Consider the following 23,282-nt stretch of genomic DNA (forward strand, 5'->3'; position numbering starts at 1 on the left):
CTTAGGGGTTGCTTAGCAAAGGAGGTGACACTTACGCCGAGTCCAGAGAGCTCTCTGCATGATGCCTGCAGTCTCTGGTAGATAGCACTCTCCTCAGGGTCCGGTTTTTGTGTGTGTGTTATGTCCTACTTTTCAGCCCGATCACACAGTTGCCCATGATAATTAAATGAAACTTGCCAGATGGATGCTTTCGCGAGATGATGGCTCGTCTTCTTGCTCTATTTGTGAAAGCTGGCATGTGATCCAAACTCTCAAGGATGCCCCTACCTTGAGATGGCTTTGGAGAGTCACTCTTTTGTGTGTATTAGCCAAGTGGCCTGCCCATCCGCAGGGCCAGCTTGAGTGACAGGTGGGTGTGTCATGCATGTGGACACGCTGATCCCTGCCAAGTCCTTTTGCCTTCAAGGAGGTAAGGTGCTGAGAGGTTGTTCTGCAGAGATTCCATTTATCAGTGTTCCCTTCCTGTGGGGAAATAAACTGCCACGCTTCTGATCTGTCAGTCTTTCCACATCTATTTTTCCTGTTAGTTGCGGTATAATTGTTGTTGAATTCCCAATGCATTGGATTAAAATACACACGTTATCAGACAACTTTAAAGAAGCAGTTTTGAGGGACTGGCAGGTGACGCATTGGTTAAAGGCTCTGGACTCCTACATGGCTAACCATGGTTTGAATCCTAGACCTGGCAGCTTGTTTCCTCACTTTCTCTCTCTTACTCTGTCACTTGCTTTGTCCCTCTCTGGTCAAATTAAAAAATAAGTACATAAACAAATAAAAGTTAAATAAAAGAATTCTTTAAAAAAAGAAAAAGAAGCACCTTTGAGATCATGGAAGAGAATAGAAAGGCCATTGTAGTTTGCTCAGTGTGTAGCGAACCTGATTGACCAAGGAGCATGAGCCACACTGTGGAGCAGACCCACAGGGTGAGGTTGCCAGTTTGCATCCAGAGACCTCCAAGTGCGAGGCACCTATGCACCCATGATCTGGGGCTAGCTGAAGACTAGGTGTGGACTGCAGCCTTCAGACCCCATTGAGACTTTTATATCTCTTGTCTCTTTGTCTCTGTGTCACTCTCACTCATGGAAGAAATAAACTTGAAAAGAGTAACTGAATCAGCAATAATAATAATGTTTCATTTCTGTACATCGTTCTCAGCTCTGTGTATGAGATGGGTATCGTTGGTATTCCTGTTTTATACATGATGAAACTCAGAGACTCGGAAGTGAGGTCAAGTGCAGAGAGCTGATAAGCGCAGGAGCTGACGTTCAATCTGCCCACGGTACACGAGGGCTCCTGCAGTTCTGTGATGGAAGTCAAGCACCCCGCCATCCCTGACCCGGGGCACTCATGGTGTCACCTACTCACTTCCAAAGAGTCAGAACCCTTCAGCCATATCGGCATTAGAACACTGAACACGAGTGTGATTTCCTTTCACTTTCGAGTTTTAAGACTTTGAAATTCCTGAAAATCAGTTGATTGTTACAGTTACACAGAAATGTCCGATTACAGCATCCCTGCCACACACTTTACTTTTTCAGTGATTTTTATTCAGGTTTCTACCTATGAATAAATAAAATAAATAACAAACAAAATCCTCGGGCTGTTTTCCTTTTCTGTTAGGGAGTTAGAAAAGTCATGACATATTTTTCTCTGACAAAATGTGGCATGACTTTCCCGATGACTCAATAATTTCCGATTCATATTTTACATTTGAAACAAAGATCTGGAGCTAAACGCCCATATCGTTTTTACCTGTATGGTTTAGCTTCTCTATAAATAGGGCGATTCAGCTCTTTATCAATAAACACCACTCCTTCCACCCTCTAAGAAGAGGACTATGTGAGAGAGTGGGGCTTTTCTTTCCCTGTAACAACTCTTAATTCCGTCCAGTCTGGTTTCTGCAGAAACATTCCTGTGGCAGGTACAGGACCTGAAATCCCATTGCCAGGAATCCTTCCCGTAGGATTTCCATCTGTAGGAGAGCCTGCTACTCGAGGTCTTGATTAGAAGTCTTTCCGACTCCCTCCCACTAGAGGCAGAAACCCTTGCCAGGTGTCCCTCCCTGCAAGCCCGGCATCAGCCACCCTAGGAACATAGTTCTTGGAGGCCTCCACCTCTGCAGGGTGGTTCTGGGCAGCTGCGGCTGTGGAAGCCCTTCTCGGTGGGCCCCGGCCTGCCCCCTCCCTGCCCCTTCCACTCACTGGTTCAGATTCTCTCCTTTGAACAACACATTCCCCAGGCTCCTCGGCAGCCCTGCGGAGGTTCTAAAGATTAGCAAGAGAGTAGAGCAAATCTCGCCGAGGCTTTCAGCAGTCTGACATATGGCTGCTTCTCTCTTCCTACAGCAAAACCAGAAATCCTGACTTACAACAGGCTCGTGAATGGCAGACTCCAGTGTGTGGCGGCCGGATTCCCAGAGCCCACAATAGATTGGTATTTTTGTCCAGGAACCGAGCAGAGGTGAGATGATTATTTTTGGCACTGCTTAAAATGCAGAAGGGAAGGACTGCAGTTCCACTGAATTTCCAGTGTTTTCAGAATTTTTTTTTTTTTTAAAGAAAAGCGTTTTGATTATTATTTTTTTTCCCTATCTGTGTGGCGTTTTAAAGGGGGATAATTGCCATATTTTTCTTGGTAGACATTAATTTTGTTTGCTAAAAATGATTACTGAATATGACTTCTCTATTTTGGTAGTTATCTTTTTGGATTTATCATGCAATTTCTAGCCTGCAGGTAGATAAAGCAATTTTCCAGGACACAGTAATTAGATTTCCATTCTATACACAGGAGGTAATATGTGGGGGGAATGTGACTGTAGTTATCATGAAAAAATTACCTCCGAAGTTAATTGCCAACTTACCAAAAAGTAATGATCGTGCAATTACAACATACATACGGCGATGGTAAGTGACGGGTTTTAAAAAGGTTTTCTCCTTGATTAGGTGCCCAGCCCCAGAACAGAGAACATCTGGCATTGTGCTGCTTCTCCCTCACGATCCATACTTAGCCTTAAATTGTCCTCCCATATTACCTGAAGACGAAAATGGGGTCAACGCTGCTGTGTTGATCCATCAACTGCTTTTTCATGCTCAGGCTTTCAAAGCCCCGTTTAACATCACAATCGAATAGTCAGGATGAGAGTGAAAATTGTATTGTTCCTAAGATAGACCTCCTTATCACAATAAGTTGGAAGAGGTTACCTAGGCTGGTTGGTTTCAGCTGCATTTTAGTAGAAGGTTTTCTTTGGGGGAATAAGAAGGAGGGTTCAAGGCCTCTGGAAAATTAATGCCATCGTGGAAACAATCCTAGTCGTTAGTCAGGAATTCAGCAGATATTGATGGAGAGCAGACTGTGCCAGGGACCGTGGAATAAATGAAACACACAAGAGGCTCTGCCTGATGGGTTTGTCTTGTAGTAGGCAGAGACGGACAGTAGACAAAAGAAACAATAGCATGTAGGTGTGAGGAAGGGGACAGGAAAGGGCAGGCATTTAAAGGTAGCCAGGGTCTGGCTCCTGAAAAGAAGCTGAAGCCGGTGGTAGTAGTCTCTACTACCTGCAGTACCCCTGGGCCATGTGACTTGGTACCTCCCTAAGTATTAGAAACTCCAAGCTCCGCATCCTCAATACCACCCTTGGGAGGGTTTCCCCATCCTCGTCCTTACAGACTTTTCATGATTTCTTGCTTCATGTTGTTTTTCAACCACTCACCTTTTCAAGATTTGCTTTTGTTTAAACAGATCTACAGCGTGCCAGCCGTTTTGTTTCATCAGTTTCTAATCCTTCTCCAATAGGGGTATCCCCATCTCAGTTTTAGAGCAGTAGAAACTGAACCTGGGAGAGTGTAGACAACTTGTCAGAAGTCAATCCAATAGATGTTGGAGTCAGGATTCAAACCCGCATCCAACTCCAAAAGCCCCATCTCCATCTTTCTTCTCGTTTATGGTGCTTTTCCTTATTTCCATGCCATGAAAGTGCCCGTTCCTCCCCAGAGAGTGACCATCGTGAAAGGAGATCCTTATGGATCACGAACCTCCAGCTTCGTGTTAGAAGTATCCAGAGTGAATCGTTTGTTGATTTTCCTAGAACAAGCCTGGCATGTCGTCTCCTTCCCCCTAGGTGCTCCGTTCCTGTCCTGCCAGTGGATGTGCGGACACAAAACGCTTCTCTGCCACCGTTTGGAAAACTGGTGGTGCAGAGCGCCATAGACTCTAGTGTGTTCAAGATCAATGGCACGGTTGAGTGTAAGGCTTACAACGATGTGGGCAAGAGTTCTGCCTACTTTAACTTTGCATTTAAAGGTAACAACAAAGGTATATTTCTTTTTAATCCAATTTAAGGGGGTGTTTAGGCTCTGTCTGCCATTTCCATCATGATTTTAACTCCATTCCAACACTGGCCATGTCATTCCTGGTAATAGTGGCATTGCATCACAAACTCACTAAGTCTCATTCCATATTAGTTTGTTGGTAAAGTCTCTGCTCTTATCAAGTACTTTTGAACATGCTACTTTTTATATTTTGTGTGTGTGCGCGCACGTGTGCCTGTGTGCTCTCAAGTGTCTATACACACACACACACGAGGGGTCTTCAGAACCTTTGTGGGAAATGGAGTTGAAGTATGAGTTTATTTTGGTACCAAAAAAAATTGAAATACAGGATAGATTTTTCATATTACACATTTTCCAGGAACTTTTTGAATACCTCGTGTGCGTGTGCCCGTGTGTGTGTGTAATTACATGTGTAAAACTGTACATTTCAATTGTATATTTACAGTTGTGCCCAGTTGTATTTGCACTTAGTCACCATTAAAAAGGGGTAGAGAAAACAAATAGAGAAATATATTTGCCTGAGAATTAGAACAATTTAAAATTTAAGTTATTTAAAATGAATTATTTTAACACTGAAGCAGACATTATAATAAAAATTTAGCAGTCTTTTATGAAGGCATGTCAACAAGCTATTTCTTAAAAAAATAAATCTTAAAATTTGATTTATATATGATTCACTTTCCTAACATAAGTTAAATTATCCTTGAGGACAAATTGATAAATTGGTATAAAGTTACAAAACCAAGAAACTGGGCACCTAAGTTTTTAGGGCTTGGTTTTTGTCTATTTGAATTGGCTAAAACTAGTGCCAAAAAGTGTTGTTTTCTCAGTTTTTGAGTAATGGGAAGAATCGTACATTGTTCTACATTGATTTTTTTAGACAGAGCAATGAAAAAGAACAGTTTAAAAATGGGTTTCTTGGTTGTGAGAGACATTTATGCTCAATGTAAAAAAAAAATTAGAAAAATACAAGGAAACAATAAAGAAGAAAAAAATATTAGCTATCCATAAAGGAAACTTCTCTTTAAAGTTATCCAACGCAGGAATTGGATTGAAGTACAAAGTTCATTCCAAGGTTGCTTTCCCTTGAAAAACATCAACTTATTTTTGTGCTCCATAAATCTCAGTTTCCCGTCCCCAGTAATGAGGTTTAAAATAACGTTTTGGGGAACCAGCAGTTAGCGTAATGGCTATGTCGCTGGATTCCCACGTAGTCGACCGTGGTTCGCGTCCCGGACCCGGTAGCTTAAAACTCACGCTGGGCGCGTGTGCGTGCGTGCCCAAGATCCCGAGAGGAGAATGGAGGAGAAGGGATTGCGGCGTGACCATCCCCTCTGGGGGGTGATTTCTCCCTTTCTGTCTGTCTCTCTCTGTCTGGCGAGCGCACGCGCCCTATAGCCAAAAGCTCTCAAAAAAAAAAAAAAAAAAAAAAGACGGAAAATAACGTTTTGAAGCTTCATTTGAACAGCAGGAGTAAGATGTACCTGAGGCAAGGGTCCGAGTCTCATGCAGCTTTGTGCTCTGTGGTGGGCGGGACTCGGGAAGTGGGTGGGTCTAGGGGTGGAGCTTTAGGCAAAGATCCTATCCTGCTAAGAGTCAGGGGTTCTACTTTTCTCTTTCGTTTTAGAAAAAATCCACCCCCACACCCTGTTCACCCCTTTGCTGATCGGCTTCGTGATCGCGGCGGGTCTGATGTGCATCATTGTGATGGTCCTCACCTACAAATATTTGCAGGTAACTCTCGACCTGGCCCTCGCCCCCATCCGTAATGACTGCCACGAATCATGAAAAGATGATGTGTATCTCCCTTTCTCCCCCCAGAAACCCATGTATGAAGTGCAGTGGAAGGTTGTGGAGGAGATCAATGGGAACAATTACGTTTACATAGACCCAACACAACTTCCTTACGATCATAAATGGGAGTTTCCCAGAAACAGGCTGAGTTTTGGTCAGTATGAACCAGGGGCTTTCCATGTAACCTTTCCGTGCACCCATAACAATGAGTTTAGGGAACCCCAGTGGCTTCCTTTGTTTCATTCCACCTGAAACAATAGTGTTTTTTATGAAATGTCACCACCTTGGGTAGGTTTGGCATAGGCCACATTTCAGGGAAACGGCTCTAGACAGTTTGCCTCAGTGCTTTTTCTTGACTTTGAAATGACACTGACAGTCCTTTGCCCCACGAGCACCCTCACTGCTCACCTGTTGTCTTCCTTTCCAAAGGGAAGACCTTGGGTGCTGGTGCCTTCGGGAAAGTTGTTGAGGCAACTGCATATGGATTAATTAAGTCGGACGCAGCCATGACGGTTGCTGTGAAGATGCTCAAACGTAAGTTCCTGCAGGAAACTGCATGCATTTGACCTCAGTTTGCCACATTTGTGTTTCACTAAAATGAGATGGTTTTCATTTTAGCAAGTGCCCATTTAACGGAACGAGAAGCTCTAATGTCTGAACTCAAAGTCCTGAGTTACCTTGGGAATCATATGAATATCGTGAATCTTCTCGGTGCATGCACCGTTGGAGGTAAGACCGGGTCCAAATGGCCTTTTATGATCTGAGAAATTATGAAAAGGACAACATCTTTTTACAGAGTCATTTTATTGAAACTTATTCATTGTTTTATTTATTTATTTTGATTTAGCAGAGGTGGGAGGGATCAAGCCTCCAGGTCCAGGACTTGAACCTCAGTCAGCCATGTGGGAGTCCAATACGTTAACCACCACGCTACCTGTAGGCCCCAAAGAGCAACATTTTAATAGATTTTGACGATGCTTGATTATACATGGATTGCAAGATTTTTACCTAGATCTTACGCCATCTTGCGAGGTTTTGTTTCCCTAATTGTTCTTAAGAATGCAGATTTTGGGAACCAGCAGTTAGCGTAATGGCTATGTTGCTGGACTCCCATGTAGTCGACCGCGGTTCGCGTCCTGGACCCGGTGACTTAAAACTCACACCAGGCACATGTGCGTGCGTGCCCAAGATCCCAAGAGGAGAATGGAGGAGAAGGGATTGCGCCGTGACCATCCCCCCGGGGGGTGATTTCTCGCTTTCTGTCTCTATGTCTCTCTCTGTCTGTCTGGCGAGCACACGCGCCCTATAGCGAAAACCCTTCCAATAAAAAAAAAAAAGAATGCAGGTTTTGGGACCAGCACAGGATGAGGTGGTTAGAGTTCTAGATTCCCATACGGCCAACTGCTGATTGAACCTGGTCCTGACGGCTTGAAAATAATACCAGGCATGTGCGCAAGCCCAAAATTCCAGGAGGAGAATGGAGAAGGGATTGTGGTGTGGCAATCTCCCCTGGTGGGTGATTTCTCACTTTTCCTCTCTCTCTAGAAAGCACACATGCTCTGTGGCAAAAACCTTAAAAAAAAAAAAAAAGAGAAAAAGGCAGGTTTTAGTTCAATATTATGAGACCTTTGCTAGTTACTACCATGTGTCAGCAACATTGACCTCTTGAATAGCTCATCTCGACTTGAAGACTTTCCTTGTCTTGCACACTTTACATGTTGCTGAGTCACACTTAGTCCCTAAAGGGTTGCTAGTAGTTTGCACACAGCATAATTAAACATAGGCCCCTAAGCCTACCAGTGCTCACATACATACCAATGAGGCAAACATGGCACATCTATAAAAATAACTTCTCCATTCCGAAGCTTTGGTTGAAGTTCCCATCCAGGATGTCTGCAGAAAGCATTTGGGGTTAAAGGGACAAACATGCGTAGAATGAACTGTTCCTCGAGATCTGGAGCCATCCACGAAAGCTGACAGCTCTGTACAGTGTCTTAAAACAATCCCCATAAACGTTGCTTTGCCACATCATGAATTGTTCATGAGTAAACTTCCACCCAGGTTAATTAGTTCCCTTTTGCTGCCGTTTTAAGCATCCATAACACCCACACCATTTTTGGCCGGTAGTGCCCAGAACACAGGTCATTTCAGGTTTTCTCGCCATTGCAGCCTGGTCTCAGCTGGCTGTTCCATATGGTTGGTTTTCCTACGACGCTGCCGTGTGTTCCCTTCATCGCTGCCATAATAGCGTTACAGAGAGTGCGTGCAGCCCTGCCGTAAACAGAAGTGAATCAAAGGATTCACGTAGGAAACTTGATAATAGAACCTTTGGAAGCACTGACTTCTGTCTGTAGAACCAGCAGTCACACCTGGCTCCAAACCCTGACGTCTCTTAGAAGTTCAGGTGAAACAGGCTGGCTTGTTTTATTTTACCCCCATAATGCTGTGTTTTTGATAAGTGATGTTAATCGATAGCATTGTGTTGAGACTACATAGGTTTATCCATTGAAACTGGATGTTAATGGCCATGCTTACCCTAGGGCATTTTTATAAGAGAAGGGATTATCTACTAGGTTGTCGGAAAAGTCATGATGTCATTTTTTTGTCTTTCTGTGCCAACATGTGTCCCGACTTTACTGACAACTCGATATAGGTCTCACCTCTTTCTAACCTTTTCTTCTATGCCTGTAGGGCCCACCCTGGTCATAACCGAATACTGTTGCTATGGTGATCTTTTGAATTTTTTGAGAAGAAAACGTGATTCATTTATTTACTCAAAGCAGGAAGATCACGCAGAAGCAGCACTTTATAAGAACCTTCTGCAGTCAAAGGAGTCTTCCTGGTAAGACTTATTTACATAAATAGTCAGCAGGTTGACAGGCAGTTCATGGGGTCATAAGGGTTTGCAATCAAGGCTGATTCTTTGAAAAAATGAACTGAGGTACTCTGAGGCGCGAAATCAAAATTATTAAATCATTTCGATGTGATTAACAGTTTAGAAAGTTCAAATAGTGTTCTTAAAGATTCAGCTTGTGTTAAACTTAGATTTCCACTGATTTTTTTTTTAAAGCACCTTTAGCTTTTTCCCTAAGCTGTAGTGACGTGCAAGCTATGAATTCTACATGCGTTTCTCTCACCGTGGTTCCGTTCTTGTATGCATTTCCACTCATACTTTAAGCTGGATGCTGTGGGTGTCCTTACAGTGAGGCACACTGATGGGAGGAACACTCGAGCCTGTCGATTCGTGACAGTCAAGTCCTTTAAAACCTTCAGCAGAATGGTAGAGAGCTCGGAGCATCTCTCTGCGTGTAGGCTTCTTGCCCTCTACCTCTGAATTATTTCCGTATTCCTCCCCTCAATATTTTAAAGAATCCATCAAGCTATAAAAGGCATTAGCTCCTCTAACACATTTTAAAAAAAAATCTAGAACTTCTTCTTCTCTCTTTCATCATTGATACTGTTCTGAATTTGAACAATGTAAGAACTTCAAGTTCCTTTCAAAAGAATTAGCTTGGTTTACGGGATCAGTAAGTGGCGTGGTGGTTAAGGTGCTAGACTCCCACATGGCCAACTGCAGTTTGAGTCCTCGACCCCGTAGCTTGAAACTCATGCTGGATGCATGTGCATGCATGTCCAGAATCCCAGGAGGAAGATGGAGGAGTAAGGATTGCAGCATGGCCCTCTCCTGTCGAGGGGGTGATTTCTCTCAATTTCTCTGTCTCTCTCTGTCTCTCTCCTCTCTGGCAAGCACATGCACCCTATAACAAAAACCTTTAAAAGAATAAGCTTGGTTTATATCCAGAATAGAATTCTTCTCTGCCATACCTTGCCCTTTTGTCCCCTGAAATACTGTACAGATCTACCACTTAAGAAGACCTCCTAGAGGGACCAGCCTTTGGCAGGATGGCTAAGTCACTGGACTCCCATGTAGTCGACTGGTTCGAGTCCCAGATCCAGTGGCTTAAACTCACACCAGGCGCGTGTGTGTGCGTGCCCAAGATCCTGAGAGGAGAATGGAGGAGAAGGGATTGTGGTGTGGCTATCGCCCCTGGGGGGTGATTTCTTGCTTTCTGTCTCTGTCTTTCTCTGTCTTTCTGGTGAGCACACACGTCCTATAGCAAAAATCTCTCTCAAAATAAAAAAGAAGACCTCCTAGATTCCCCCAGCCCGATAGAGACTCTAGTTCCCTTGCCTACCCTCTGTATTTTCTGGTGCTACAGTTCTGATGGACCTCTCCTGTGTATTCTTCTCCATTATGAGATGGCAAGACTTTGTGTAAGATCTCTTTTTTTTTTTTGGAGAGGTTTTTACTATAGGGCATGTGCGCTTGCCAGGAAGACAGAGAGAAAGAGACCGAAAGTGAGAAATCACCCCCAGGGGGTATGGCCACACCACAATCCCTTCTCCTCCATTCTCCTTTCGGGCATGCACGCACACACGCTTGGCGTGAGTTTAAGCCACCGGGTACGGGACTTGAACTGCGATCAACTATGTGGGAGTCCAGCGATGTAGCCATTACACCAACTGCTGGTCCCTGTGTAAGATCTCTTAACAGCGGGCCCCAGGGAGGCCTCCATAAATATTACTGATGGGTAATTACCTGTTAAAGCCATTTTCTCTATCTCTGGCCAAAGTTTAAATCCCGAGGTGAAGCTTTTTATTTATTTATTTATTTGATCCTATAAACTTGAGTAGTTTAAACAGGTAGTGTAAAAAACTGTGCAAGCGGTCTTCATTTCTCCTGAGGACGTGTTCTCTGTTAGAAGTGAGCCCCTCTGCCTTATTTCTGAAAGCTCGGCCCAGTAGCTATTTTCCAGCTTTCTGAAACGGTGGCCTGAACGGTTCAGCCCTGTGTGGCGTTCTTTGTGCTTTGGGATCCCATATGGGATTGGAACCTTCGCATGCTCTGAAGGAGATTGTTGTCATGGTGTTTCTATGCTAATCAGAAGCAGGAAGTACTAGAAATCTTGAAGAGTCTCCAGCCAAATGTTGCAGATTCAAGAGGTCCAGATGGTTCAGAAAATCATCCAAATTATTGGTGTTTATCTGAACCAAACTTGGTTTTTTTAAACCTTTTCCATCAGTCGCTATATGTTAATGATCTCTGCCTTCCCCGTAACACATCTCAGAAGCCCTTGTTCTTCATCTGTCTTTCATCTTGTCTCTTGGGGCTAATTTAGAGTTTGGAGTAATGTGGGATAATGCGTGAGGCTCTTTGTCTCTCATCAAACTTACCATGTCAAAGGCAGGACATTTCCAACCTGAGTACTCACCATGAGAAAATAGGAAAAAAAAAAAAAAGGGACTGCTCATTTCTGGGAATTGGACCCTAATATTGAAAGTTAAAAATTCCTGTTTTATACGATTTTCAAACTCTTCATTCAAACTTTGCAAATAAAATCAGCTCATTGTATAACAAAGGGGTGAGGAGATTCAGCCTGGTGCATTACTGCCCGCCCCTTTCTCGTTTGATCCTGTCCTGACTTGACGGCTGTTTTGTCCCTCCCAGCAGTGACAGTACCAATGAGTACATGGATATGAAACCTGGAGTTTCTTACGTCGTCCCAACCAAGACAGACAAGAGAAGATCTGCAAGAATAGGTGAGTCCCTGTCAAGCCATGAAAACAGCCTCACCTGGGACCAGCAGATAGCATAAAGGTTATGACACTGGACTCTTACGTAGTCGATTGCAGTTGGAGTCCCGGACCCTGTGGCTTAGAATTCAGGCTCTGTGTGTGTGTGTGTGTATGCATGCATGCATGCATGCATGCGTGTGTATGTGTGTATGCATGCATGCATGCCCAGAATCCCGAGAGGTGAGTGGAGGACAAGGGATTACAGCATGGCCATCTCCCCTGGGGGGTGATTTCTCGCTTTCTCTCTCTCTTTCTGTCTCTCCAGTGAGCACATGTACCCTATAGCAAAAATATTCTCACAAAACAAAACCAAAAAAAAAACCCCAAACACCTTACAGAGGATGTATTATATCAATACAGTGTGGAGCATAGCATCATTCCCAGTGATGGCCAGTTCTCCTTTACAGCAGGGGCCGATGGCATCACAGTGGTCAGTTGGCAGTGAGTTGCAAGTCGGCACTTGGAGTCTGTGTGTTTTTAATCTCTGAGTATCTTAAACCATGTGTGTGTGTGCGTGCGTGCATGTGTGTGTGTGTGTGTGTGCGTGCGTGTGCATGTATTTCGTATTACTCTCCCATCCCTCTCCCTAAACATCTTGTTACCCAACTGCAGATTGTTGAATGCCAACTGTGTGATTCAGCGACCACCTCGCCTTGACACCTGGGGAGATGATCTCCTTCAAGTTTCCAGTATCTATTAGCATCCGTGGTAGGACGTTGTCCTAAAGGTGCCATTTGCTAAGAAAACCCCTGTCTCCCTCACAGGCTCATACATAGAGAGAGATGTGACTCCTGCCATCATGGAGGATGACGAGCTGGCCCTCGAGCTGGAAGACTTGCTGAGCTTTTCTTACCAGGTGGCAAAGGGCATGGCTTTCCTCGCCTCGAAGAATGTAAGTGACAGTGATTCTTGGAAGAGGCAGAGGGTTTTTTTTGTTTTTTTTTTTGTGAAGAACAGAGAACGCTAGAGCCATAGTTAGAATGCAGAGTGTCATTTTGAAGTGTGGTAACCGAAAAGCAGAGGGAATTTAGTTTCTTCGTGTTCCAACTGCTCTCTCTTTGGAATTCCTATTCTAACGCACGAGCTTTAAAGTGCAAGTCTGTCTGAATGAGCTTTCCATGTGTATTCTTTTCTGTACAGTGAGTGCATTTAAAACTTCTGGCTTTTAGGATATAGGCTGTGCTTCTAGAAAATAGAGGATTATTTTATCAGCAAAAGCAAAGGGTACCATATAGTTTCTGTGCTTGATGACGTGTATCTTTGGATTGTACTGAAGCTAGGCCCCAAACGTTGGGTTGTCAGGAAAGTCCTGATGCATTTTTGCATAGAAAAGCACAGAAAAATGCATCATGATTTTCCAGACAGCCCAGTATTATGTGAGTGGCTTAGACAGTGGCCGGAAGTAAAGGGCCAGCGAGAAGAATAAGCACTTGGAGAGCGACGGGTTGGGAAGAGAATGATGGGGCCAAAATAAAGAGCATGGTCTCTGGGAGGGTGAGAGGATTCCCTGGGAAAGGGACAAACCGCACAGAGTCAGGTTATAGATCCTATCTTCCAGCACCCTCGGCGACATTTCAGACTAAAACGGCTGAAATAAAGACCACCTCGGGACCAGCAGTTAGCATAATGACTAAGTCACTGGATTCCCACTTAGTCAACTGCGGTTTGCGTCCCAGACCCAGTGGCTTAAAACTCACGCCAGGCGCATGTGCGTGCGTACCCAACATCCCAAGAGGAGAATGGAGGAGAAGGGATTGCGGCATGGCCATCCCCCCTGGGGGTGATTTCTCGCTTTCTGTCTCTCTGTCTGTCTGGCGAGCACATGCGCCCTATAGTGAAAACCTCTCCAAAAAAAAAAAAAAAAGAGGACCACCTCGTGTCCTTGGGAGATGTCAGATTGAAGCTGTAGAGAGACATTTTTGGAAGGACATTCGAAGAGATGCATGCAAAATGAATTTTCAGTTTAAAAAATATGACTATTTATAATGTTATTTTCCTATGAACGAAGCAGTCCTGAGGAGAAAAAGCATTTATTAGAATGGGTTTTGAGACTGATTATAGTAATTAGGGCCTTGAGAATGTGAAACATGAAATGTGAACATCATTCAAGGCGTAATTTTAATTTTTTTTTCCATTTGGTGCACTGACTATTTTCAATGTAAAACAAAAGTATTAAAGTTTTGTAATATAAGCAGCACTCTAGTATTAAAAATAGTTTTCTCTTTTTGAAAGTTAAAATGAATTTAAATGGTGTTCTTTCTTTTTTTTCCTCGCCCATCCGAATAGTGCATTCACAGAGACTTGGCAGCCAGAAATATCCTTCTAACTCACGGTCGAATCACAAAGATTTGTGATTTCGGTCTAGCCAGAGACATCAAGAATGATTCTAATTATGTGGTTAAAGGAAACGTGAGTACCCATTCTCCGCTTGACAGTCTCGCGACAGAATTTTACATTTTGTGTTTTCACAGAAACTGTTTTCTGTGATTTTCATAATGCAAATCCCACCTTGAGATACCATACATTTGAGCAGTCAAATTAAGTGTACTTTAGCAAAATTTGCATGGTATGCTGAATAGTCCTACAACTAATATTCGATAATAGAATTCCTAATTCTAATTGTGTAATTATGGGGCATGGGAAGGAAACAGAAATAGCCTTAATTTTCATTACTGCCTGAGAATAGCAATGCACTTGATTTTGCTCAAGTGTAGCAAATGTAGACCTGCAGGTTACAGCAGGAGCAATTTTTTTTTTCAGATTGACGTGTTCTGTGCAAAGATTAAAATCTAAGATGGTGCTCTGTGTTAGCTGTATCAAATATTGGATCTGATCATCAATAGAGAGCTGTTAAATCGGTCCATAAGGAATCATTGGTTTGTAGAACATAGCCAGTTCTTTCCCAAGTGTTTTATGGCCAATTTTCACTGGCCCCTCCTAGGAAACCCATGCCCTAGAACACAGTTTGTTTCCATTTGAAAAGTTGGAGAAACTCAGGTGCAGCCTATTTTAGTGATGATCGGAAATGACATAGGCCATAGAATGAGAGGCTAGTGCCCATGATTTCCAGAACAGATCTAGATAGATAATGATAGATAGATTGATAGGTTGATAGATAGGTTGATAGATTGATAGATTTGTCTTTATATCTCTATATTTTCTTCTTTGCGTAGGGCCATTTTTACAGTTCACATTCACTCCTGGCAAGATTTTTGTGTCCTTTATTATTATGTAAGATAGTATTTTCTGTTTCCTCCTTCAGTAGACTATACCTGACTTAGTTGTGTGAAAGTGTTCCTGGGTTTCTCATCTGACCAAAGCATGCATTTCTGAAAAGACTTCCTTGAGACTAGATACCATGATCAAGAATGTTATAAATTATAAACAGATCCCAACCTGTTGGGACCAGCAGTTAATGTAATGGCTATGTTGCTGAACTCCCATGTAGTCACCATGGTTCGAGTCCCGGACCCGGTGGCTTAAACTCTTGCTAGCACGTGTGCGTGCATGCCCAAGATACCAAGAGGAGAATGGAGGAGAAGGGATTGTCCTATGGCCATCCCCACTGGGGGTGATTATTTCTCGCTTTCTATCTCTCTCTGTCTTTCTGGCAAACGCATGCAAAAAAAAAAAAAGCAACCAACCTGTGGCCATCATTCTGGTGCAATATTAAAAGGACAAATCACCCAGGTCTCTGAATAGTAGCAAAAGCACAAGAGGAAAAAGATGCGGCCTCTCGGCATGGTCTTGCTGAATGAGCATCTGACTCCACTTTTAATGGCTCTGTAAAATGTGGCAAGGGTTGTTCAACACCTCTCAGTCTTGGTTTTTCTCCTCTTGGGAATAATATTGGCACCCACCTCCTAGGAATTGTGAGGATTTAAATGAGTTAGTGCCTGTGAAGTGTTCAGGACAACGCCAAGCGCGTTCTTACTCCTTATAGATGTCTTACTGGGAATCTAAGTCACTATAACAGTGGTTGTGCTTACTCACTTGTTACTGGTTAGTGACTAGTTGGAATTAAAGAGGCTGAGGTAGGCCCCACCAGGCTTCCAGGTTATGGAATCCAGCTCGAATCAGTTGAACTAACACTCAGGGACTTCTCTTGCATCACGCTGATGGGTGAGGAGACGTTACCGATCACGTCGTAAACAAGAACACTTAGCCTGTTACAGGTCCCAAATGTACGTCGCAGTATTTACAATCTTGTTGTGTCTGTTTTTCTGGAAGTTCTTCATTTCACATGAGCTCTTAGTCATTTTTATGCCAGACTCCTTTCAGAGTCTGGTGAAACCTGTAAATCCCTCGTCAGTTACTACGTTTTGTTTGTAATTTTGTCAGAGAGGGTGTACTCTCACCAGAGAGGCAGACAGATAGTGAGAAAGCATCTCCCATGGGGAGAGGTCACACCACAATCTCTTTCTCCTCATCTTTCCCTCTTTTCAAGATTTCGGGCACACACACACACATGCACCTGACATGTTTCAAACCACCAGGTTCAGGACTCGAACCATACAGTTGGCCCTTTGAGATCCAGCTCTCTTAACCACCACGTTACAGACCGGTCCCCAGAACACTCTTTGGAATGCATGAAATAATACTGGGTTGTCGGCAAAGTCATGATGTAGTTTTGCCTAGAAAAATACGGAAAAATATGTCATGACTTTTCCAACAACCCAATATATAGCCTTACTGAGCAAAGCAATTCAATAGAAATATATAATGTAAATTGAAAAGGCAGGTTTGCGATATAAAGAAGCCCATACGTGGCTGTGAAAACTACAGTAGTTTCGAAGTGGTGGTGAATGTGAATGTTACGGTAAGAGGCCTTCACAGTCTGGCAGGATGTGACTGTCTCCGACGACTGTTGGTGGCAAGTCGCAGGCACTGCTAATATTACTGTGGTTTGTCGCCTTCATTTGTGATTTAAGGAACTGCTAAACTTCAGTTAGAAATTAGTGAAACTAAGGCTGTAACGTCTTCCTTCCAAGTTCATGGGCCTTGGAATTCAAGACACCCATAGACCTTAGGGTAAGGGTCCCTGTAGGAGCTTTAGCCCAAAATGTTGGAAAGGGATACTAGAAGCCTTTTTTTTTTTTTTTTAACCTACTAAAATGACTTGAAGATTAAAAAATTTCATCTCCCCAGTTTTCAGTCCTAAATGGCTTAAGAGAAGGATTGATTTAGCTTTTTATGGTAGATTAAGATCCAGGAACCCACAGTGTCTCTGAGAGGGGTAGTCGTGGGAAGTTTGGCTTAAGTGGGAAGAATTTGGGCTGAGAAGTTCCACTGCTGGATTTAAGGCCCGAACCTGCCACTCACCACCTCGGGACAGTCGTAATCCCACCAAGCCACTCCCATTTCCTTGCTTCTGGGCATGGTGATTTTTCAGACATTAGTGGGTCAGGCAGTGCGAAGCATTTTTACACATTATCTCATTTATCCCCTAAAAGAACTCATGAAATTGGATGTACAGTTATTTTTCACTCAAGAGACCGAGCCCTAAGTACGGAGATGTAAGTGGCCTTCCCAATGAGTGAAGGACAGTTTCGGTCACCTGTGAAAGAAAACCCCAAATAACAGTCAAAGAAGTCTACAGTCACAGGTCAGAGTTGGGACAAGGTTCCACCAGGTCCTTGGGGCCAACCTTCTGCCCTTTCATGTTTTGCCATTCCTGGCTGTAGCCCTATCTTCATGGTCCAAGAAGATCACCCCACAGGTGACACCTGTCACCTCCAGAAGGCAGATGGAGGAGGGGACACACTGAAGAGAGCCAGGGCACACGCCAGATGCTTAAAAAAGGAGGTTTTCCACTTAAAACTTAGGGACCGAGACCAAGGCCATGGCTGTCCCTAGCTATGAACGAGCTCGTGTCCTAATTGTGAGAGGGTCCATTTCTGTTACTACGGAAGAGTATGCAGATACCACTGGCAAATGCTTCGAGGCTAGCGGCACAACCGGGATTAGAACCCATGCCTGTGTCTCTCCGACTTCTGTGTGCTTACTCATTATGCTGTAGACTCGATGTCTCCTTCTTTAAAATGGGGATGACATAATTGTGAGCTGCTTATTTCAGACGTGGTTGGGGTCCTCTTTGGTCACACAGGTAAAAGTCTTAGCGAGAGGATACTCACACCCCTCACCCCTGCCTCTCAGCAGGAGCCTCACCTGTGGGAATATTTGCAGGTTGTTTGGAGCTTCCTGCTTAACGCTGATGCCTCTGTTGTGCTTCCGTTAAAGGCCCGACTCCCTGTGAAGTGGATGGCACCCGAAAGCATTTTCAACTGTGTCTATACGTTTGAAAGCGATGTCTGGTCCTATGGGATTTTTCTGTGGGAGCTCTTCTCTCTAGGTAAAGCGATCCTTGCCAAAGATCCCTTAATTAGACTCTGAGCATCGTCTGGAGGGTTTGGGCCTTGTCCTGCATTCTTGTGATTAACTCTGGCTTACAATCTGTCTTGCTTCAGGAAGCAGCCCCTACCCTGGAATGCCAGTCGATTCCAAGTTCTACAAGATGATCAAGGAAGGCTTCCGGATGCTCAGCCCTGAGCACGCACCTGCTGAAATGTAAGGGCCACTGTGTTTCCTTCAGCGAGCGTTTCCCCTTTGCTTTTCCTTTTTAAAGACAGAAACCTAGATGTTGAGAGTTCTCCTTGGCACGGCATGAAAGGTGACTCGGTTGTCATTTAGTCAGTCACTCTGGTCAAACGTCACTTCTGGAGTTGATCATTTCTCGTCACCAAATACACACGTTTCGGCCATATGTCACGCACACAGGGTCGGATTATATGTTAATGGCATTGCATGGGTCTCGCTGCGTAGCCCTGAAGTGATTAGTGAATTCCTCCATGATGTACCCCTGAAGACAGGTTAGGGCCATTGACAAGTAACAGGAAACGGCCCTTGTTTGGCAGGTATGACATCATGAAGACTTGCTGGGATGCCGATCCCCTGAAGAGGCCAACATTCAAGCAGATCGTTCAGCTCATAGAGAAGATTTCAGACAGCGCCAACCCTGTGAGTACACCCTGGCACTTCCAGCTGCCGTCCTTCTCAGGCGTCAGCAGTGAGAACTCACCTCCCCAACCCCCTCTCCGTCCTGGGTTGTAAACTAGGCGCTTCAGGTCAGGGGAGGGAAGCGATGGGAACCAGGTCTTTCTACACACTCCTCCTGTCCTGAGCCAGAAGAAGGATGTGAGATGAGAGGGAAGGACTTTGAACTCCGAAGCGCGGAAGCGGAAGTTTCCATGAGGATCTGCTGTGTGTCCTCTCCCACCCCCGTGCTGGTCATGGGATCCGAATCTTCTCCTCTCACATGGCAGGGCCGTTCATCCTTGGGAAAGTTGGAGGGATGCGAATGAAAATTAGAGCATAGAGGAGACAGCTTGTTACTCGAGTGAAATCAGCCTTCTGATCAAACGAGCACAGCCGGAGAACGGCAGATCGGTGGCACGCCCACGAGCCATGGAGAACGAAGGGTTGTTTGAAGTCAGGAGATTCCTGGGAGGGGAAAATGAAAACTCAAATCCATTATTTCCTCTCCTACTTTTAAGGAAGAATTAGTGGTCCTTGCTTTGATTCAGATTTTTTTTTAAGCTGCCTTGTTTTTTCAGTTGCTCTTCTGGCTGTCCAAACATGTTTCCAATTAAACAGCCAAATTTCCCCCCAAGTTGTCTTGGTTCTTGAAGCTACTGGAAGGACCATGCGTTTCTCAGTTAATTCTGTAGGCTGTCGGGTTATGGCTAGCTATAGAGATGTGGAAACTTTCCTTTTTTTCTTTTTTTCCCATCTAATGAAAAGCCATAACTTTTTATTAATTATTAATGATAGAATCGGTACGCATCTCAAACCAGGCTGCAGTGTTCTTTCGCAACACCAAAGCAAAGGTCCTCCCTTTCAGGAGGCTACCACGCTCATTCCAGGGCAGCATTCACGTGTCGTTACTGCTGCTCCTCAGGGCTCGTTGGCTTGTGATGTGGCCAATTCTACGTCCTTACCTTCCACACCTTTTTCATCAACCTCTTCCTCTTCCCTCTCTAGAGGCTAGGCAGTGCTCATTCCCAGATGAGTTCCATCAGAAGGGCTGGGATTGTGATTGCACATGCGTTGCCACCACTTCTTTTTTTGTTTAAAGAATTATTTTATTTAACTTTATTTATTTTAATTTGACCAGAGAGGGACAGAGTGAGAGAGAGAATTAGAGACTAAGCCGCCAGGTCTGGGACGCAAACCATGGCGGACCACGGGGGATTCCAGCGCCCTTAACCACCACACCACCTGCTGCCCCGCCACCACTTCTTATGTAAAGTGATTTTCTTGGGGAAATCGAGGGATTAAACAAAACTCCTATTTGTTTTGTCGATATGATTTGGGCATCAACCACGTAATTCTTATAATTCACCTCAAATCTGTGTCGCGGAGGGTGCTCTAAGGAGACGGCACCAGAAGGGTGTATTGGGTTGTCAGAAAAGTCACGACTTAGTTTTTCTATGCAAAAATACGTCAGGACTTTCCCAACAACCCAAAATGTCGATATATATGAAGGGGTTTATTGGGAGCAGCGACTCACGGGATTTTGGTGACTAAGAAGTCTCACCAAAGCCTATCGGCAAGTTGGAGACACCAGGAATCTGCCAGTGTGGCCCCGTTCAGTTTGAAGGCCTTGGAGGCAGAGATGCTGAGGGCTAACCCGCAGCCTGAGAGCCCTGGGCCATCGGCTTAAGTCCTGGGGTCAGAGGCAGGGTAGGAACCTGTGCTGCTTCCGCTCCGGGAGAACGGTCCGAGCTCTGTCTTTGTCCTCTGCGGGCCCCTTGTAGATGACACCAGGCCTGCCATCTGGTCGCTGGAAACACCCCCACACACATACCCATCCATGCTCTGCGCCTCTGAAACTGCACTGTGCCCTCGTGGCTGCTCCCCTTGAGGACTGGCGTGCTGACTGTGGCCTTGTTCTCCTCAGATTTACTCCAACTTAGCCAACTGCAGCCCCACCCAGGAGCCCCGGGTGGTGGACCATTCGGTGCGGATCAACTCTGTGGGCAGCAGCGCATCCTCTACCCAGCCTCTGCTCGTGCGTGAAGACGTCTGAGCCCAAGGAGTGGATGGGGTCTTCCCTGCAGGGAGGGTCCCCATTCTTTCGGCTTCCATGTTGGTTATTTTGTTTTTCTTTCACTTACATCCTACTCCAGGGCAGTGGGCAGTCCACTATAACCCTGTCTTTATGAGCACACTTTAGTGGCTGATGATTTGAGTCATCCGTCACCACCCCTCGCAAAGGTTCGAACTGTATATATTCCTAATAGCAAAGTAGCCTCTATTATAAACAGAAAAAAATTCTGGTGGGAAAAGAGAGGGTGAGATGGGCGAGACACCCAGAGTTCTCACTAAGGCTTCTCCAGTTCTGTTTGTATGGTCAATAGTTTCTTTGGGTAGTACTCACATTGGGCCCACAGAGCCATCCATAGCGACACCATGAGGCAGCAAGATTAGAAGCTGAAACCTAAGCCTTTCTTGTGGAAAGTAGAACATTATTAGGACAAAGGACAGATGTAGGAACATTCGGGCTTGAGAAATCTAATATTTCATGCTGGGAATGAGAGCAGGCCATGCAAAAATGTTCCTGTAGCGAGGAAAAGGACACGGCCGTCACACGCGTCTTCGTGCCACTGACCTGGTTTCAGTATGAGTCTGCTGTTAGGAAGTCTGCGTGGAGAGAAGACCTCCCCAGCCAACCTTTGTACGTACTCCTCTGTAAACTGCACACGTTCCTACATTTGAAGGGCGTAGACCCACAAGGCTTGGTTTCCACATACAACCCAGGTGTCCTGTCTGCTATGTGTAGGAATAGATGAAGAGCCATACAAGCTTGAAGGAAACAGTTAATACGTTTTTTTCTTTAGGAAAAAAATGTAACTGCCAAGCACCGTCTTCACAAAATCTCCTCTTTTATAGCCAATGAACTTGCGCGGCAGGTTCTCCAGAACAAGCCTCCCAGCTTCAGAATGGCACTGTCCTCCGTCGGTTTGGTGCCACTCGGAACCGTTCCTGACTTACTGCATGACTCCCGCAGGAACGAGAAAGCAGTGCTATCTTCGTGTGGATTCTTAGGTAGCAGGAGATAAAATCGAGATGCAGCCTCCTTTACAGGCATACCCTGGACCTCGGGCCAGTATCTGTATATGTGTGTATGTGCGTATGCGTGTAGACAAATATCCTTGGGGCCGTATTCATGCCCTGAGTTCAAGAGGCTTTTTCAGTCCCCAGGAAGTAACTTGGCATCCCCCATCAGCACCGCTGCTGCTTCTCCTCATGGAGCAGTCTAGAGTAGCTTCCCAAAAGCTTGCAGTGAGGGGCTTGGGAGGCCAAGTGCTTAAGGACTATTTATTTGCAGTTCATCTGCTCTTAGGGCACTCTGTTATTTATACTCAGCATACTGTACCTGTTCCTCAGACCCTGTACAATGCTACTGTCCCCCGCCGAAATGTACCTAAATCCTGCCCTCAGGCTGTAGCCTAGGTAGTACCCTATGGTTCACCTCCCGTTTCCCTCCTTCCTTTCCATTGTAAGAGGTAAAGGTGTCCTTGGCAAGGTTCATGTATTGTCTTGCAAGATTCCGGTAGGTTGCCTTCTGTTTCCCCTCCCATGTCCCTTAGCTGACATTTAGAGAGCTGTGGCCATTGACCTGGATGGGACTATTTGCACTAGAGTTCTACGCTCTGGCACCTTCCCAGAGTTAGCAGGTTTGGGGGTTGTGTTGTCGTGTAAGAGATTGTCACTGCTTGCCATACTTTGTCTAAAAAATGCCTTTGCGTTTCTTTTGACTTTAATTATGGTAAGAAAAGTGATCGTTCATTGTAAATGTCTAGGTACTTCAGGGGCCCTTCATTGAGAGTTTGTCTAGGATATTCTTGAAAGTTTATATTTTTATAATTTTTTTTTTTTTTACATCAGATGTTTCTTTGCAGTGGCTTAATGTTTGAAATTATTTGGTGGCTTTTTTTGTAAATATTGAAATGTAGCAATAATGTCTTTGGAATATTCCCAAGCCCATGAGTCCTTGAAAATATTTTTTATATATACAGTAACTTTATGTGTAAATATGTAAGCGGTGCAAGTTTAAAGGATGTCGCTGTTTCATGTGGTTTTTTTTTCCTATGTTGTCCAAATGTTGACAGTTCTGAAGAATTCTAATAAAACTGTAAATATATAAGTCAAATGAGTTTTTTATTGTTTTAAGTGTAGTACAGTGAAACTTTAAAGTGTTCAGGTGCATTCACTCGGACATTAGAAAGTTTTGGGCTCAGTTTGCATAAAACATACGCAGGACTGTTGGATCGCATGAGGGCTTATATTCCTGAAGTTTAAACAGACAGACATAAAGAATTTGAGTATGTGTACATCTTCTCACAACCTGAGACCTCTATTTAAATTGAAAAATTAATAAAACATTTTGAGAATTTTACACATTGCTTTGATTATTAGGTGGATTCATATAAAATGACTTTTTTTTATTACGAAATAATA

The 23,282-nt window shown here is 44.3% G+C and overlaps 1 protein-coding gene across 2 annotated transcripts in view; it reads left to right on the forward strand.

The window, feature by feature from the left end:
- KIT (KIT proto-oncogene, receptor tyrosine kinase) overlaps window positions 1–22,968 on the forward strand; it is a 96,627-nt gene extending 73,659 nt beyond the window's left edge. Inside the window, exons 8-21 of one of the 2 annotated variants that reach the window (XM_006143684.2) lie at window positions 2,346–2,460; window positions 4,118–4,311; window positions 5,956–6,062; window positions 6,150–6,276; window positions 6,552–6,656; window positions 6,741–6,851; window positions 8,814–8,964; window positions 11,632–11,723; window positions 12,524–12,651; window positions 14,046–14,168; window positions 18,000–18,111; window positions 18,227–18,326; window positions 18,674–18,776; window positions 20,719–22,968. In XM_006143684.2, coding sequence (XP_006143746.1) covers window positions 2,346–2,460; window positions 4,118–4,311; window positions 5,956–6,062; window positions 6,150–6,276; window positions 6,552–6,656; window positions 6,741–6,851; window positions 8,814–8,964; window positions 11,632–11,723; window positions 12,524–12,651; window positions 14,046–14,168; window positions 18,000–18,111; window positions 18,227–18,326; window positions 18,674–18,776; window positions 20,719–20,847 — 1,697 coding nt within the window. In that variant the 3' untranslated portion in view covers window positions 20,848–22,968. The remainder of the gene's footprint in view (window positions 1–2,345; window positions 2,461–4,117; window positions 4,312–5,955; window positions 6,063–6,149; window positions 6,277–6,551; window positions 6,657–6,740; window positions 6,852–8,813; window positions 8,965–11,631; window positions 11,724–12,523; window positions 12,652–14,045; window positions 14,169–17,999; window positions 18,112–18,226; window positions 18,327–18,673; window positions 18,777–20,718) is intronic. The other variant, XM_006143685.2, reaches the window with a different exon arrangement.
- Window positions 22,969–23,282: the final 314 nt, after the last annotated feature.

The sequence above is a fragment of the Tupaia chinensis genome, unplaced genomic scaffold (genome assembly GCF_000334495.1).
Source record: "Tupaia chinensis unplaced genomic scaffold, TupChi_1.0 Scaffold000102_1, whole genome shotgun sequence".
NCBI classification, from domain to species: Eukaryota; Metazoa; Chordata; class Mammalia; order Scandentia; family Tupaiidae; genus Tupaia; species Tupaia belangeri.